General features: G+C 43.5%; 1 protein-coding gene across 32 annotated transcripts in view; it reads right to left on the reverse strand.

Annotated features, from left to right (window-relative positions):
- OBSCN (obscurin, cytoskeletal calmodulin and titin-interacting RhoGEF) overlaps positions 1-17,072 on the reverse strand; it is a 289,452-nt gene that overhangs the window by 64,774 nt on the left and 207,606 nt on the right. Inside the window, exons 90-91 of one of the 32 annotated variants that reach the window (XM_060280982.1) lie at positions 10,997-11,039; positions 737-5,268 (exon numbers count right to left, since the gene is read on the reverse strand). The exons of 30 other annotated variants lie outside the window; for them this stretch is intronic. In XM_060280982.1, coding sequence (XP_060136965.1) covers positions 3,894-5,268; positions 10,997-11,039 — 1,418 coding nt within the window. In that variant the 3' untranslated portion in view covers positions 737-3,893. Of the gene's footprint in view, positions 1-736; positions 5,269-10,996; positions 11,040-17,072 lie in introns of those variants that run through there. One more of the 32 variants, XR_009558428.1, reaches the window with a different exon arrangement.

Below are 17,072 nucleotides of genomic sequence, written 5' to 3' on the forward strand. Positions count from 1 at the left end.
TGCGCAAATCACCATTGTCCCCTATAGTCCTGTTTATGTTACCCCTGCCTAAGCCAGCATGTGTTTACGCACAGGACGTGTACTAGTGACCCCCTTGCATGCGTGACCCCCTTGCGTGCGCACTCTTACAGAGGAGGGGGAAAGAGCCCAAAAGAAGGGTATAAGAGAGCTTTGCAATTTGTGTTTCTTTACTCATGTCGTGGAACTAGCCACCTTGAGTCTCTTATTAATAAGAAATAAAATTCCTTCTCTGGAAGAACTCAACCCCGGTGTCGTTTTGACTATCTCTGTCCTGCCCCTGGGTGCAACTTAAAGGACCCTTACTAGCTGATAAGGCTACAGTGTTATGCACTGTGGTCACCCTTCAGAGAGAGGAATCGGATGGGAGGGCGGGGGGGAAAGTGTTTTCAAAAAATACATTGAATTTGGCATAGCTCACTGTTGCCATCTAATGTCACATTTGTGTATTCACTTTACAACACATTTAAAACATTTTATTTGCAGCTGTATAACTGAGTCCCATTAGACGTCAAGCCTGAAGGAGCTTGTCCCTTATTACTGCGCCTTCTCTCTCCTTACCCTTCTTCTCCAAAGCTATTTGCCGAATAGTTTTAGAGAGGTACCCCGTTCAAGTTGTAAGAACACACCTGCCATCGGACGCAAAATCCAGAAAACTAAAACACCAAAAAGCTATTGTGTGAGGGAACTACACGAAAACAATACACAAGAGAGTGAATAGAATGTCAGCTAATATTAGACATTTATTGATATGAATCTGAGGCTCTAACAGCACAATATGACTTTAATTATGTCTGAGGTTTGTCTCATCTCTCAAACTAGTTTCTACTTTATATCCTTCCTTCCATGGGAATATGCAGTCAACTCAAAAAAACTGTTAATCATGTACAAGCAAATGCTCTTTTAATTTCTAGGAAAATACTTTGAAAATACAAATATAGGACTCTCCATCGTCTTAAAAATGTTTTAAAATAGTGGATAGGATGCACCATTCTGCCAAGTTACTTTTTGTTTAATTTTTTAAAAAGAAAATGTAAACTGATGGAGGGGGTTGGGTCAAAAGAAATGCAGTTATTCCCTGGATAAAACTACCGTTCAGTTAGCAAACCATTACTCAGCAAAATAAAACTGCAAGATAAGCATTTCTGCATGTTTTATAGAAATAACACTCTTAAAATTTCTGCACGTAAGATTACAAAATGCACACTTCTGTTGTTTCTTACTGACAATTCTCTAGATTTCCCGCAAGTAGTATCTAAAACAAAAACCTGGCCCTAATAATAAAATAATCTTGAGCAGAGAGGTATTTTCATCTTTAGCAGTGCCTATAACTTTCCAACATAAAATGCATAGTGCAATTAGACACTGACATATCCATGTACCTTAATTATATACAGCATAAACCAATGAGGTGTTGTGAAAATCGAAAGTTACAACATGAATGAGGTTCACTGAAGAACACTGAGAAATGTCAAACCTTCTACAGTCGTACACAGGTACTGTGCACAGCTTACAAAAAATTAAAACTGGAGTTATAACTACTAAATGAAGCCGCAGTGTTCAAGGCCATTCTTGAGATGGACATTTATGTGGATTATTTTCTTGGCAATATTTGGTAGGGTGTCCGTTTTGGGAATCTCAAAGTGATGGGCCAAATTATTCCTCCAGTATACAGTAATAATAAAAGGGCAGTAACTACTGTTAGCCCTCTTCAAAGTAGATCCATTGATGATAACGACCATTTCTATGGTCTACTCTGAGGATAACTTGGTTGGCTACAAGTCAACCCAAAATCTTGAAGATGTGCTGAACTGTCTTAGTGTATCTGTAACTTTAGTGTTATTTCTTAATATTCACACAACAGGCTTGCCCTCTCCGAGTATGTTTTCAAGCGGCCATTGCTTCCCATGTGGATTTGCAGTCCCAAACATCTGGCGGGCGCCAGGTGAGAGGAAGGCTGTTCCAGAGCAATAGCCAATGTACTAGTTTCATCCTCAGGCTTTTGTTCACACTAACTATGCAGGTTGGGTATTGCTAGCCCCTGTAACACCACATCTGTATGCGAAGGGTTTTTTTTTATAGAAATGGATGCGAACTTTGCTCCTTCTTGGTTATTTGGGGGTGCAGGACATGGGAATTGAAGGGAGTGAGGCAATTACTCATGAGCAACCCTTACCGAAAAATTCATTGGGGTTCCCCATTACAAATGGAACAAATGGTTGGGCAGAGAAGTCATTCCAGACCATTCTTGATGTGCCGTACCCCCAAGATTTAGCAGCTGGCAACATTTTTCCTCCAGATGCTTTGTCCAAGGGAGTTGCTACTGAAGATATCTGTGAGGGCCCATTTCGTTTGTCCAGTTTGTGTGCGTTTGAGCTTAATAAGGATGGCTCTTGTGGACGAAAAGCATCATTTGAACGAGCCCAAAATATTATGGGATACAAGGGATGTGATCCACACCACATCCAGGCTTTTGCCATAGTTACCACACGAAGAGAATTTAGTACAACTAGAATAACAGCCGTTGTAATACTGCAAATACTTTGACTTGGCAAAGTTTTGGGTTGCAGATTAGGAGCAAATGAAAATAATGTAAATGTTGATTATTAAGGATGATCTACAGGTGCAAATTGAATTCTTTGCGCAGAAATTCACACATGAGAAAATTCATTTATAGTATTTGACATGTTTAAGTTTGGTTTAGCACTGCCTTGTGTTAATAAGCTGCCCATTCCTTTCACTGAATAGTATTTTGGGTGCAATACTGCAAAGGTAGGATTCCTTCCATGCCTCAGCATACATTTATTTCTTAAATAATGCAGATTGCACAGCCTGAGATCTTAGGCATCCACTGTAGTAACAGGTTAAAAGAAAAGTATATATGTATTCATGACAGTTATCAATCCAATACAGAAGTCTTGGAGAGGGGACACGGTTCTGCCAAAAACTTATGATGGGATATTGGCACTGCAGGGGAATTATGCTGCAGTAGAAATGTTGACGATTAAGGTACAAGCCGCAAACATCTCAAATTGGATTATGATTTGCACTTAATCGAAATTAGGACCATGAGTACCACATTAGTCACTGAGATAAAACTGGATTAACAACAAATGCCACTTTAATTAGTTTTTTGATCACATATAATCTTGTTTCCTCTGAATTCAATGTCAAAAACAGCACTGAATTTCTATAGAATAAAGGCTGGGCAGTCTTGTCAATTGTCCCTATTTAACTCCATCAGGAAGAAAATAACGCAAATTATACATTCTGAAAGGCATGTGTGGCACCTGTGTTGCCCACACACACAAAGTGAAAGTAAATCATTTTTTAAAAGCACACTTAAATGTGCAGAAGCACTTTGTGGTCATTACGTTGTTTACTAAAAGTCTCAGCTCTGCTATTTCGTGAGAGCCTGGCATATGAAACAGCAACTTGAAACACGCTTAGATGAAAAGCTTGCCTTTAGTTGCTAGAAGGAGCAATTGTGTAAACTTCCTTCTGTAAGGTTACATAAGGAGTTCGGCAGCCCCGTGTTGACATTTTAAAACATAAACGCAAACTTAATTAGATCTCGTCACTAATTATGCCCTAGGTCTACGCTACCTGCTCCTTATTGCTTCACAATGGAATGGTGTGCTTTAAAAAAAACACCACAAATCAAAGGTTGCATTCTATATACTGAACTGACAGAAGTGTTCCCTTTAAGACTAGAAAATCTCCACATTTAATTGTAATGCACAGTATTTTCACTTGAGACAGTTTTCTTCTCGCTCCTTCTTTATTATTCCCATCACAGTTTTCTCCCTAAGGGTCTTGGTGTTGCTTATAGCCGTTGCTTACAGTGAGGTTTATAACTGCTAGAGAACTTCTGCTCAACTTTGGGAAGAGTCTTCCTTCTTGATGCACAGCGTAACGGTTTCTCCGACTGCGCCATAGATGCGGGTTCTTGTGGAAACCTCCGTTTTGAAGCTGGATTGTCCGTTGTCTGCGGACAGCTGGACTTCGGTACAGAAAGATGGTGTCGGCTTGAATGCGGCCCCTGCGGCAGAGGCGTGTGGTTGCGGTGTTGCCATTGCTGCTGTGCAGGACTCACTGACGTGGAATGAAATATTTGATGGGCCCCTGGACTGCATTCCGGCCACCCTGGATGCTGACATGAAGACCCCTCCTGGGCGATGCCCTTCAAACTGGCTAAAATAGGTCTGCCTTGGCTTAGAAGCCACTGGCCTGCCTACATTCAATAAGACAGGCTTCCCAATGGTTGGTTTGTTGATTTCGGTCTGGAGCACAGCTATCTCACAAGGTTTGTCTTCTGCAGAGTTAGGATTCCTGCACCTGTATGTCTCCCCTTCCTCGGGGACATAGTCTTCAAGGTCCTCCAGAGTTAAAGCTTTCCCATTACGAGTCAGGATTTTAAGATCTCGTTTGTTAAGGTCGCCCAGCTCCTCCGCATCTGGTTCATCAACTATAACGTTTTCCTCTGGAAGACCTTCATCTTGTATGGGACCTGAGGGTTCATCCTGGGCAGCATGCTCTTTAAACTCTAGATCTCTGTGTGAATGCAGACAATAGTCCTTGTCTACTCCACTTGCCTCAAGTGGTTCATCCACAAAAGTAATCACAGATGGGGTAGCCAACGAGTCAGCCTTACTAACAGATTCTTGATGGCAACTCTTTCCTTCCAACCTATCACGAGAAGTTTCTTTTTCATCGCTGATTAGTGATTCTTTGCAGTCACCTCCAGACATTTCAGCATCTTGGGGCAGGGAAGACTTGTCCTGCTCCACAAGTTTGTTGTTGGAGTTATTTGCATTCGGGTCATCTTCAGGTGAACGCCTGGGTCTTGGGCTATAGCCTGACCCTGTTTCGTCTTTATCTGATCTTGCAGGAGATGCGCCTCTTTTCCTTGTGGTTTGGGTGGGCTTCTTCACATTGAACTCAATGATTTCCTCTACTTCAACCCATTTGGGCTTCTGTTCCTCCACAGTGGTTTCTACAAGGAGACCTCTGACTGCCGCTCCTTGCCTCTCGTCCGGCTCTGTCACAAAGAGGGTAGGAATGGCGGATCTCTGCATTGCCTCTGGGTCTTGCCTATGGACAGGCTGCCGAATCTTGGTCACAAAAATGGGCTCGGGTGTCGAGTACTCCGATCTCGGAGAGCGAGGAGAATACCCTGAGGATGGGCGGGCGGGAGATCCTCTTCGCTTTACCCTTGGGGTCTTCACCACTGTTGTTATAGTTTCCTCTCTGATGATGAAAAGTTTGAAAATTGTGTTTGTGTGTGCAGCGAAATGCTCCCTGCCTGCATCCCACCCTTTTAGGAGGCACACATCGTCACATGCGAACACTGAAGAAGTGAGGGAAGCACAGCAGTGTTAGTTTTGCTAGCTTTTCAGCGGTGTGTGGGTTCTACTGTTTGAAAGTGGCCATGCAACACCGTGCAAATCCACCTCATGTTCAGAAACAGGATTTCTAGTCAACCAGAACATTATCCAGTGTCCTTCGGCTTTTGTACTTTTCTTGAAGGTACACAAATGTCCCAATCCATATCAGGTGTTAGTCGACTATATAGAAACAGTGGCTTTCCAACACTTTCATTCCTCAGATATATTGAACATGTTGGTATTCCACCCTTCCACCTCCCATGTTTTAAAATGGAAAAAATATTTTATTAACTTATTGTGACCCTAAGTTACTAGTGGCCCACTAGGATAAGCAGTGTTAAGTACTCTGAATGTAATAAACAGCTGGTAGCAGTGTTGCTTCAGTTATAATTATCTTTGCTCATATAGTGTTACTTCCAAGAGGAAACATGAAGTTTAAATTACTCCAAGATATTATAATAACGATGCATCCATTTAGTTAATTATTTTTGACAGTTGTTACTTAAGAAGGTTGCATTTGTATGTGCAGGCAAGCAAGCAAGACTGTGCAACATCAATCAGTTAGAATACAGCATCGAGAAATTAAAGTAAAACCGAGTGTTACAAAAGAGATGGGTGTTGTGTCCTGGAGACTGAAGGATATGCAAGATGTGTTTTATATGACATTTAAATACAAGGAAGAATTTCAACAACCCTTTCGAGCACAATTCAAAGTGTTGGTGCTGACCTTTAAAGCCCTAAATGGCCTCGGTCCAGTATACCTGAAGGAGCATCTCCACCTCCATCATTCTGCCTGGACACTGAGGTCCAGCACCGAGGGCCTTCTGGCGGTTCCCTCGCTGCGAGAAGCCAAGTTGCAGGGAACTAGACAGAGGGCCTTCTCGGTGGTGGCGCCTGCCCTGTGGAACGCCCTCCCAACAGATGTCAAAAAGGAAAACAACTACCAGACTGTTAGAAGACATCTAAAGGCAGCCCTGTTCAGGGAGGCTTTTAATGTTTATTAGATTAATGTATTTTATTTTTCTGTTGTAAGCCGCCCAGAGTGGCTGGGGAGTCCCGACCAGATGGGTGGGGTATAAATAATAAATTATTATTATTATTATTATTATTATTATTATTATTATTATTTCCAACTAGCGTGTTCAGACCTTGGAGTTTATATGACAGAACTGTCCATGGCACTGGCTAAAATTATTTGAGAGCACCGTCCGAACAGCAGAACCTGTTTGGAAAAAGAGAAGAGGTCCCATTTCCTTCATGGGATCCTTGTGTACCAGAGAGAACATGAAGTAGAGCTTAGCTCAATCAGGGGGCTGTTGTACTCAGTTTTCACCAATGCGTGGCATGAAGGGGCACAAAGCTCTTTCCACAGTTGGCTGGAGCGTGGTGTTGATAGCACCACAGGTTTGATCTCTGTATGGGACAGCTGCATATTCTGCTCTGCAGGGGGTTGGACTAGACAATCTTCAGAGCCCCTTCCAATTCTACAATTCTAAGGGGAATATATAAGCTCGTAATGAAGCAACTGAGCCAGTGCTACTCATTTTGCCATAGCGTGCTAGCAGGGAATGAAATTTCCAAGAGTGCAACAAGGCACAGGGCTGGCCTCAGCAATAATAATAATAATAATAATAATAATAATAATAATAATAATAATAGGGGACTTCCGGTCTGTCGCGGCGGAGAGAAGGACGCAGGGACTTCGCGCGCCGAAGTCCCTGGCTTCGCAGAGGGGGGGGGAAGTCCGCAGAGCGAGCGGACTCCCCGTAAAAGCACCGGGTAGAGAGTCCCGGTGACTCACGCGCCCAGCGGCTGCTCCGTTTTGCGGATCCCCCGCTGCCCGAGAGCTCAGTAGAGCGATCGAGAGCCGGCGGGGTGGAACCGCGGGAGCCATTTTGGGCTTAATCTTACCTCCGAGAAGTGAAGCTCCGAGTCCTGACCCGGCAAGCGGCAGATTCTTCCGAACAAAGTTAAAGGTTTCCATAAAGTAAGTGGAATTTTGATTACGGACTCTAAATTCATTAATTGGAAAAATAGGAGAGACTTTAAAAGAAACGGAAGTCGGTCTCTTCCTAAGGGAAAACTGGGAGGCGCTTTAAAAAATCTTAAGCCGAACGACGAAAAGTATTTGGAATTGTGGACCCGAGAGAAAGACTTTTTCGAACCCTCTCAACTCCCGAGTCCAGCACCCCTTGAGGTACAGCATTATCAAGGGGGAGAGTGCTTTGACAGCTGTCAAAAGCTGTCAAGCTGTCAAAAGATCGGGTGGATTTATTGTATTGTTGTGATTAGTAAAAATTGACTGAAAATGTGGTAGAACTATTTAATATTGGAACTAAGAATGGATTTGTGATTGAATCAAAAGACAAAGGAAAAGAACAGCCAAAATGGAGTCGATCGTCTAAGGAAGGAATTTTCCAGCACCCTTTGTTCTCCACCTCCTGTTTGTCTGCGGTTAGGAAAAGTATGAAAACAAAGTACTCTCGAGCCTTCCAGGAGGCTGTGCTAAACTATCTACAAATATGGGAGGACATTTACAAGGAACGGCAACATCCCAATTCACCAGCAGCTGAGGTTGAAGTCCAAGTCCAGGACTTAGAGGAAAATTTGAATTTGGAGACTGTGGAGATTGAGACTGGATGCCAGGAGAAACAATTTGATGAAAATTTTAAAAAGGACTTGGACTATAAAAAATATGCTTGGGATGAAGCAAAGCATGGACTTCAAAAGGAAGAAAAACAAGCAGAGCAAGAAAATGAGAAGCAAAGGAACTTGAGGTTTAATGGACTTGAAGATCCTGGAGGGGTTGGAATGTGGGGTGATGTCAGTGAGGAATGGGAAAGACAGGGGCAGAGGGGGACAAGGGCCTGGAGACGGATATGGGAAAGAATGGGTGTGGGATGAAAATTTTAGTTAAAAGTTTTACTTTTAGTTTTTGAAAGACGGTTTTCGAAATTTTGGCCTGTTAACGGAAATGCTGATCCAATTGGGGGAAAAGACTTAGGGAGAGGAGATGGAGTGTAAAAATGAAAGAAAATAAGCTGGGTTTTCTGGAGGGAGGCATAAGAACGGCTTAGGAAAGTATTTAAGCTAATGTAAATTTTTGTAAGTTAAGTTAGGTTCTAGGCAGAAAGCTGCCTACTCTCCTCTCCTTACTCTGAGATACTCAGTGGCAGGGAGTGCTCGGAGGGGTGAGGAGGGGATATAATGGAACCTTGGAAATGCTGTGCCCTACAGGTTCCTCTTGTGGCAGGAGGGGGCCTGTGGGAGGGCAGCACGGAAAAGGAGGAGGATTGAGTTAATATTATAAGAAAAGGATTTTAAACTGAAATAGAAAACCCGCCATAAGCTTTTAGATTTTGTCTAGGAAAACCAGGAGGAAGACTATCGAGGAAGTCACAATTATAAGGTTAAGATAATAAGAATTGGGGAGTTAAAATTCTCCCCTATTATTGTTATGCGTATATTTGTTTAAGTATGTTTATGAAAGAGCTGGGGGAAACCAATCCTCAGAGCTCCTCCATTCCTGTCCCTTCAGTGGCAGGGGGGGGAAGAGGGGGGAGGAGGGAGGGGGAGGTCAAACCCAACTTACAATGGACCCCCTCTGATTCTCAAAGCGCACGGGTTTCACTGGTGGCAGAGGTGGACCAGTGGGTGGAGGGAAAACGAAGGGACAGTGTTGTATTGTATGTTTGTGTAGTTGTGTAGTTTGTTTAGTTTTGTTTGAAAATTAATAAAAAAATTATTATAAAATAATAATAATAATAATAATAATAATAATAATAATAATTTATTATTTATACCCCACCCATCTGGCTGGGTTTTCCCAGCCACTCTGGGCGGCTTCCAACAGAAGAATAAAATAATTGATTAAAGATGAAAAGCCTCTCTAAACAGAGCTGCCTTCACATGTCTTCTAAAAATCTGGTAGCTGTTGTTCTCTTTGATGTCTGATGGGAGGGCGTTCCACAGGGCGGGTGCCACTACCGAGGAGGCCCTCTGCCTGGTACCCTGCAACTTGGCTTCTCGCAACGAGGGAAGCGCCAGAAGGCCCTCGGCACTGGACCTCAGAGTCCGGGCAGAATGATGGGGGTGGAGACGCTCCTTCAGGTATACTGGACCGAGGCCATTTAGGGCTTTAATGATCAGCACCAACACTTTGAATTGTGCTCGGAAACGTACTGGGAGTCAATGTAGATCTTTCAAGACCGGTGTTATGTGGTCTCGGCAGCCGCTCCCAGTCACCAGTCTAGCTGCCGCATTCTGGGTTAGTTGTGGTTTCCGGGTCACCTTCAAAGGTAGCCCCACGTAGAGCGCATTGCAATATTCCAAGCGAGAGATAACTAGAGCATGCACCACTCTGGTGAGACAGTCCGCAGGCAGGTAGGGTCTCAGCCTGCGTACCAGATGGAGCTGATAAACAGCTGCCCTGGACACAGAATTGATCTGCGCCTCCATGGACAGCTGTGAGTCCAAAATGACTCCCAGGCGGTACACCTGGTCCTTCAGGGGCAAAGGTACATGCTCCTTCTCCCCTTCATCGCAATTCACAGTGACCTCTGTGGCACTCCCAAGTAGGTAATCTCGACTGGCTACATGGCTAGGGGATGTCACCGTGCTGTATGTGCAGTCCCTTGGTTACCTGCCATCACACAACCAACAGCAAGATTTATAAATGATGTTGACGTAGCCGCTAGCATAGGCAGGTGTGGAAAAGGTAACCGGAAGGGGGAATTTAGGAAACACGTTCCTAAATTCCAGAGTCCTTCTATCATGCAGTGGATTCAAACTACAAGAAAGAAGATTCCACCTAAACATTAGGAAGAACTTCCTGACAGTAAGAGCTGTTCGACAGTGGAATTTGCTGCCAAGGAGTGTGGTGGAGTCTCCTTCTTTGGAGGTCTTTAAGCAGAGGCTTGACAGACATATGTCAAGAATGCTTTGATGGTGTTTCCTGCTTGGCAGGGGGTTGGACTGGATGGCCCTTGTGGTCTCTTCCAACTCTATGATTCTATGCTGAATCTCCACTGTCTCCCAGTCTGGTGCAGTACCGACATGAAGCAATTGTGTGCCAAGAACGAAAATCAGGTTGCATTGACAATTTTTTACTAAATCCTTCATTTTTTTAAAAAAAAAAACCCAAACCAACAAAAATAATTATTTTGGTAGCTTTAATAGTGGAGGGTGCGAATGAGGAAGAAATATTGCAAGTTAAATGGCATGTTAGTACGCTTTAGCACATTGTTTGAAGTAGCAGTGTTCAGAGATGGATTCCTGATGTTCCTAATGGGTTGGTTTTGGCCTGCTGGAACTCCAGTTGACTTGCAAATGGAACATATCGCAGGAGGAATTAGACGAAAGCTATGCCTACGCGCTACTGCTGTTGGCTCCTGCAGTGAGGGATGGGCCACAGGTTTGTTTTGCTCACCCATAAAACCTATTGCTTCCTTTTCTCGTAACACAAAAATACCACAAGATCTGATGGGATGGGAATAGAGTCACACTCGCATGGCCAATAAACACAGGCTTGTTATTGGGACATGCAGAGGCAGCACATCACAACACGAATGTTAAAAAATATCAGCACTTACATGATGATGGTTTTCTTGGGTACTTTAGTCTCTTGCTCAGTGACTACAAAGAAAACAGTATGAACAGCATGGGGTTAAAGAAAGGCAAAAAGCTGAAAAGATTACATTAACTTTGTTAAGTGAATCAAGAAAAAAAAACTTGATTGGAAAGAATAATAATTTAGGTAAAAAAACAAAAACAACATACACCATCCCATCACTGATTTCTGTGGTTATTTCAAGTGTTAAACCACTTCCGCGCCTGCGACGGAGGTGGTGTTTGTGGGCAGGCCCGACCGAACTCTCGCGATGGGGGCTGAGAGCTCAGCCCCTTTGCGATTGGCCGTCCCTGCCACCGTCAGCCCCAGGCCGACCAATGAGGTCGGCTGGGGGGCAGGGCTTGTTCCCTTTTAAACAGCCCGGAGGCGGGAACTCTGCCTCTTTGCCCCTAATATCCCTAATCATTACTGGGCCAGTAATCCACAAATCACTTAAATTGGCCACACACATTACACTTAAGACTGGCTTAACTCATTGGAAACCAGTGGGGCCAACATCCTGTGCATTGTTGGCGTGGCGTGGCAATTTATGGAGCCCAATACACTACGCATAAGCCAGGCTCCAAGCAGGTGCTCTAACGTGGTATGCAAAATATAGATGCTAGTTCCTATTCCTTACCCCACTCCGCTCCTACAACCCTTCTGTGGACAAAGCATGGGGTGGGGATGGGAAGAAACACAAGGTGTTTGGTCTTAGATTGGAGGATGAACAATGCTGCAGGTTAAGTTAGGGCTTATCCACACACCTTTCCTCCGTGTTTTCCAGGCATAGTCTGTGCTTTGAAGCTCAGTCAGTGGCACATGAGATTCTTAATCTCAGGGTCATGGGTTAGAGCCCCACATTGGGAAAAAGATTCCTGCATCGCAGGGGGTTGGACTAAATGCCTCTTGTGGTCCTTTCCAACTCTACGATTCTATGTCCGAATGCTCTCTCTCTCTTTTTTTTTGCCCCAGAGCTTTCCCCTTGAAAACCTGCTCTTTGAAGCTGAATCAGAGCAAACACCAGTTTGCAGAAACCCCGAACTGCCGTTTGTTGCACTTCTGTTTTAAAGAGCAGGTTTTTGTGGGGAAAGCTCTGGGGCATTAAAAAAAGGGGGGCACTTGAACACAGAGCTTAAAGCACAGACCTGTGTCTGGGAATTGCTGGGCAAAAGTAATAGTATGCATAAGCCCTTGTTCAGTGTATATGCAAGTGCAGTGATTTAACTGATTTGTGGATCGCAACCTAAAACTCCTTAACCAGTCAACAGTTTGGGTGGCAGTGAATGTATGATGGTTTATTTATTTAGCACATTTATATCCCATGTTTCTTCCACACTGGAACTCAAGGTGGCATAGGCAGGGCTCATAAGCGCCCCCATTCAGACATTGGCCAGACCTAGACCTCCTTAACTGCATCATGGTTGCTGCGTCATGTGCCTTCAGAACATGCACAAGTAATTTTAATTTGAATCTTTCCCCATAGTGTTCTGAGTCTTTTTTTTTTAGTATTTTGAATTGGGGCAAGGAAAGAAGATCGAAACCCTTACACAACTTCTCATTTTGAATAAAAGAAAGGGAACTTATTGCGTAGCTTAAAGCAGGCATCCCCAAACTTTGGCCCTCCAGATGTTTTGGACTACAATCCCATCATCCCTGACCACTGGTCCTCTTAGCTAGGGAACACGGGAGTTGTAGGCCAAAACATCTGGAGGGCCGCAGTTTGGGGATGCCTGGCTTAAAGGATGAGGGTAATTTTATTACTGAAGGGTGAGCTCCTCAAATCATTTACACTGAAGTAACTTTATGCTTTTAACTGTATGCTTTTAAAGGGACCCAGGTGGCGCTGTGGGTTAAACCACAGAGTCTAGGGCTTGCTGATCAGAAGGTTGGCGGTTTGAATCCCTGCAACGGGGTGAGCTCCCGTTGCCCGGTCCCAGCTCCTGCCCACCTAGCAGTTCGAAAGCACGTCAAAGTGCAAGTAGATAAATAGGGACTGCTACAGCGGGAAGGTAAACGGTGTTTCCGTGCGCTGCTCTGGTTCGCCAGAAGCAGCTTTGTCGTGCTGGCCACATGACCTGGAAGCTGTCTGCGGACAAACGCCGGCTCCCTCGGCCTATAGAGCAAGATGAGCGCCGCAACCCCAGAGTTGGACACGACTGGACCTGATGGTCAGGGGCCCCTTTACCTTTTTTAACTCCACAGGATTCCCACAGGGGGAGTTACAGATCACAAGCTAAACCCTTTCAACAAAAAGGAGGAATGCATAAGAAAATAAGTCCAAGACAATGGGGGGGGGAGTTCTTGTTTTTAAAGCAGAAACTCAAAACAAATCTCTTTCTCTGCAGGTAAAATGTATTCATTGGTGAGGGTAGGGTGGCTTTTATCCACACACACACAATCCTCTCTATCTGCAGGCCAAAATAAAAAATTTCTGCTCTAGCAGAACTTTTAAAATGACTGTCAAATCCAAAACCACTTTTTATTTTAGCTGAAAGGTAGAAAGGGGAATATGTTTTAAATGCATAACTAAATGGAGGTATGTTAATTTTTTCTCACTCTCTCTCTTTTTTTTACAAAAGGTGAATTTTTAACTTACTTATGTCTATATATTGGCTTTTTATTAAGAAACAAATGTCTACAATGTCTTTGAAGCGGGAATTAAGCAAAGCAGAAAGACCACATCAAAGGATTTAATGAGTTAGTAAGCTCTGTAGGGTTATTAAGTTTCTTAATGTGTTTTTAAATAACCCACTCAAGGTGTTCATCATGTTGCCCCAGGCTCATTCCTGTATTTGCAAAGCACATGTACACACCTTGCCACAATGGGTGTCTTTTCACCGAACACCTGAGTACAGGTAGACCTGTGTGCCGAAGAGGCAAATTCAGGACATTTGTACGTGTCTTTGCAAAGACAGGGATTTGGGTTGGAATTTGTTGTATGCTTTTAAAGCATAAGACAATAAACAGCTATGCACATAGTTGTAGGCCAACTTCCAGATGTTAGAAATGAGCACCCAGAATTAAGCAAAATTTAAGCACGTTGGCGTTTCACGTTGTGCGAATTCAGCAGACATACCGCAAGATGGGAAACTGTTGGTGAACATGACTGGGGACAAAACCCATGCGGCAACTTTAAATATGGTCTTGGCCACCAATATAATCAACAATGGGTTATTCAGGCCCTCTCTAGCTTGATCTGCTTGTAATGTCATCAAATGGTACCAGCATACTCTTGGAGAGACAATGTGACTGACCCAATCCCATTTTCAGAACGAAGAACAGGAAATTGAGACTAAGAAGCCAACATTCTCTTCTAGGGTTTTCAGAACCACCTTCAAATGTCTGGTTGTGATATTGCGGCAACATTTAGCTTTGCAAAGCAGAAGATCCTGATAAGCGCGTTAAGAGCTGTTAGGTTTGAAGGCTAGCCACCGGAATCTATATTACAGCCTTTTCCTTGTTAAAATGTTAAGCCAGCTAATTCACACAATGTAGGGCAATGCAATGGATGTGTATGAAGAAAAATAAAACTCTCAGAATTCTTTGAGCTGCACAGAAGGTGGTTTTCAAACAGACTTTATTATATATCCTCTGGATGACCTAGAGAAACAAAATGTCAGCTCCATTGTACATTCCACCAGTTTGTTACGCCAACAGAACTAAAAGAATTGTGATTTCTGTTTTGAATAGGTGACAAATAATATACTTTTAGGCATAAACTTCCAAATTAATTCAACTGATGGAAATTAGTCGAGGGACAGAAAACATTGTCCAATATGCATAATATGAAACTTACAATAATTTATATTCTAAAGGATAGTCATAGCTGAAAAAGTAAGGTAAGTTATGCCTTCAAGAAACAATCTTTCAATTCATTTATCGATTTACAATGAATCAACAACTTTGAAGACCGGCACTGTTAAAATGGTTAAACACCAAAAGCCTGTAATTTTAAAAATCCTGACTGACAGAAAATCTAAATAGATCCTCATGCATTTGTATTTTGAAAACAATAACCACCGTGGTCACTAAAACAACAAATCAAGAGTCAGGAATTGCAACCAAAAGCTCCAATCCTTGCATCTGGATAAATAATTGACACATATGTTATCCGCAATTCTGGATAGACCACAGAAAAATGTGCTCAAAGTTAACTGCATGGGAAGGCAAAGTGTGATCACCTTAACCAAACTTCCTTTAAAGAGCCACCAAAATATACCTAACGATCATCGTCTGCCAATACACTTATGAAGAACCAATTAAAAAACCACTAGTACTAAGAAGAACCACAGAGCTAGTGAGATGAGACAAAAATAAAGCTTTCCATCGTAATAATGAAGTAGGCACATTTCCTTGCCAAGTGAAAACCACAGTATGTTTTTAGAGTTTATTCGGACAATCAGTCAAAGCATGTTGCAAGTGTACTTTAGCCTTTGCAGGCTACGTTCTGGTCCAAAGGTTTTCATGCAATATACAGATTGCATGCAGTGTGTGGGTGCAGCCTTGCTGCAGAGGGAATTGGCATGCTGCTGTTTTTGAAATCAGGACAGATGCGAGCTGCCAAGCACACATCATACAACCTTACCTTCCAAGTCCCGGACTGCAGAATCCGGGACCGGCAGTCATGTGACACCAGAAGTTGCGTCAACGTAACTTCCGGTGTCGCTTTGCCCTTCTATGGGCACCAAAAATGGCCGCCGCCGGCTTCGAAAGTCACTTGTACGCATGTCAGGAAGTGCGTCGACGCAACTTCCGATGACGCTCCGCCCATCTATGGGCACCAAAAATGGCCGCCGCCGACACCGGAAGTCACTTCTATGCACTTCCGGACATGCGTAGATGCGACTTTTGAAGCCGGCGGCGGCCATTTTTGGTGCCCATAGAAGGGCAAATCGGAAAGAAAAAAATAGCCACCAGCAGGAAAAAATAACGGAGAAAAACGGGAGACGAAGTGATACGGGGGACCACCGGGAAAAGGTAAGTAAAAACGGGGGTTTCCCGGGGAAAACGGGGTACTTGGCAGCTATGCATACAACTAAAAATAAGATTTAAAAACCAAATAATCACAAAATGGCAAGGCATTCCTCTATGGAAAGGAGGGAGACCTGCTGTTCATAGGCACTTTTTAACAGGCTAAAAATTCTACATTTTGGAGAAAAGGCAGCCGCGAAGCTCTGGTCTAGAATGTGTTCCTGTCACAAAGCACATTCAGGGGCACCATAGGAGCCATACGGACGGCTGGCTTTCAGAAAAGTGCTGTGGGGTCCTGATCCCGGTCAGGAACATGTTCCGGATTGGGACATCACAACTAATCCCCTGCCCTGTAATACTTGCTGTGGAAAGCCAGCCCAATCAGGCAAGTGAGCAAAGGCCTTTTTTGGGAATTCTGAAGTCTCCTCCACCAAGAGGCAGAGAAAGCTGGACAGAAATCGCACAGAGAGTATAGAGGAGTTTCTGAGCACTCCAGTCTGCTAGGAACGGTGGTGGCCCAAGAGGAAGAAGAGGAGGCCTCTTGGAAGGTCAGTGGAGGCCATATGCTGCTCTCAAGCTAATTGGTGCTCTTGCAGGTATTCAGCAGCGGCTCTCACTACATAGCCCCACTAAGCTTGCAGATACGGAGCCCTAGCCCCCAGTGCAAAATGTCATTGCAGCCATGAATTCATTAGGTCAGGGGTTCCCAACAAAATTTTCTCGAGGACCCCTCATCAAGCCGCTATTGTGACAAGGACCCCCATTAATTCCTAATCCTAAAATTAAAAAGTGAGTGCCAAATTAAGAGTTTTTATATTTTATATTTATACGTTTTTTACAGTTACAACAGAGTACTCCATCAGTATACAGTTAGTTTTAATTTTCAGTTCTTAATGAGATGAGTTAAATCTGTCCTTTGAGTCCATTATTTCTGAAATATTAGGTTCCAAACTTGAAACTTTCACTCTGAAATCCGACCGCATGTCGAGCCGATTCCTATATTTGTTTTTCATGAAACACATGGAAGGAAATGCTTGCTTTGTTTACAAACACTACTGTTTTGCAAAGAGGCAGCGCGCGCCAGG

The sequence above is a fragment of the Zootoca vivipara genome, chromosome 12 (genome assembly GCF_963506605.1).
Source record: "Zootoca vivipara chromosome 12, rZooViv1.1, whole genome shotgun sequence".
NCBI classification, from domain to species: Eukaryota; Metazoa; Chordata; class Lepidosauria; order Squamata; family Lacertidae; genus Zootoca; species Zootoca vivipara.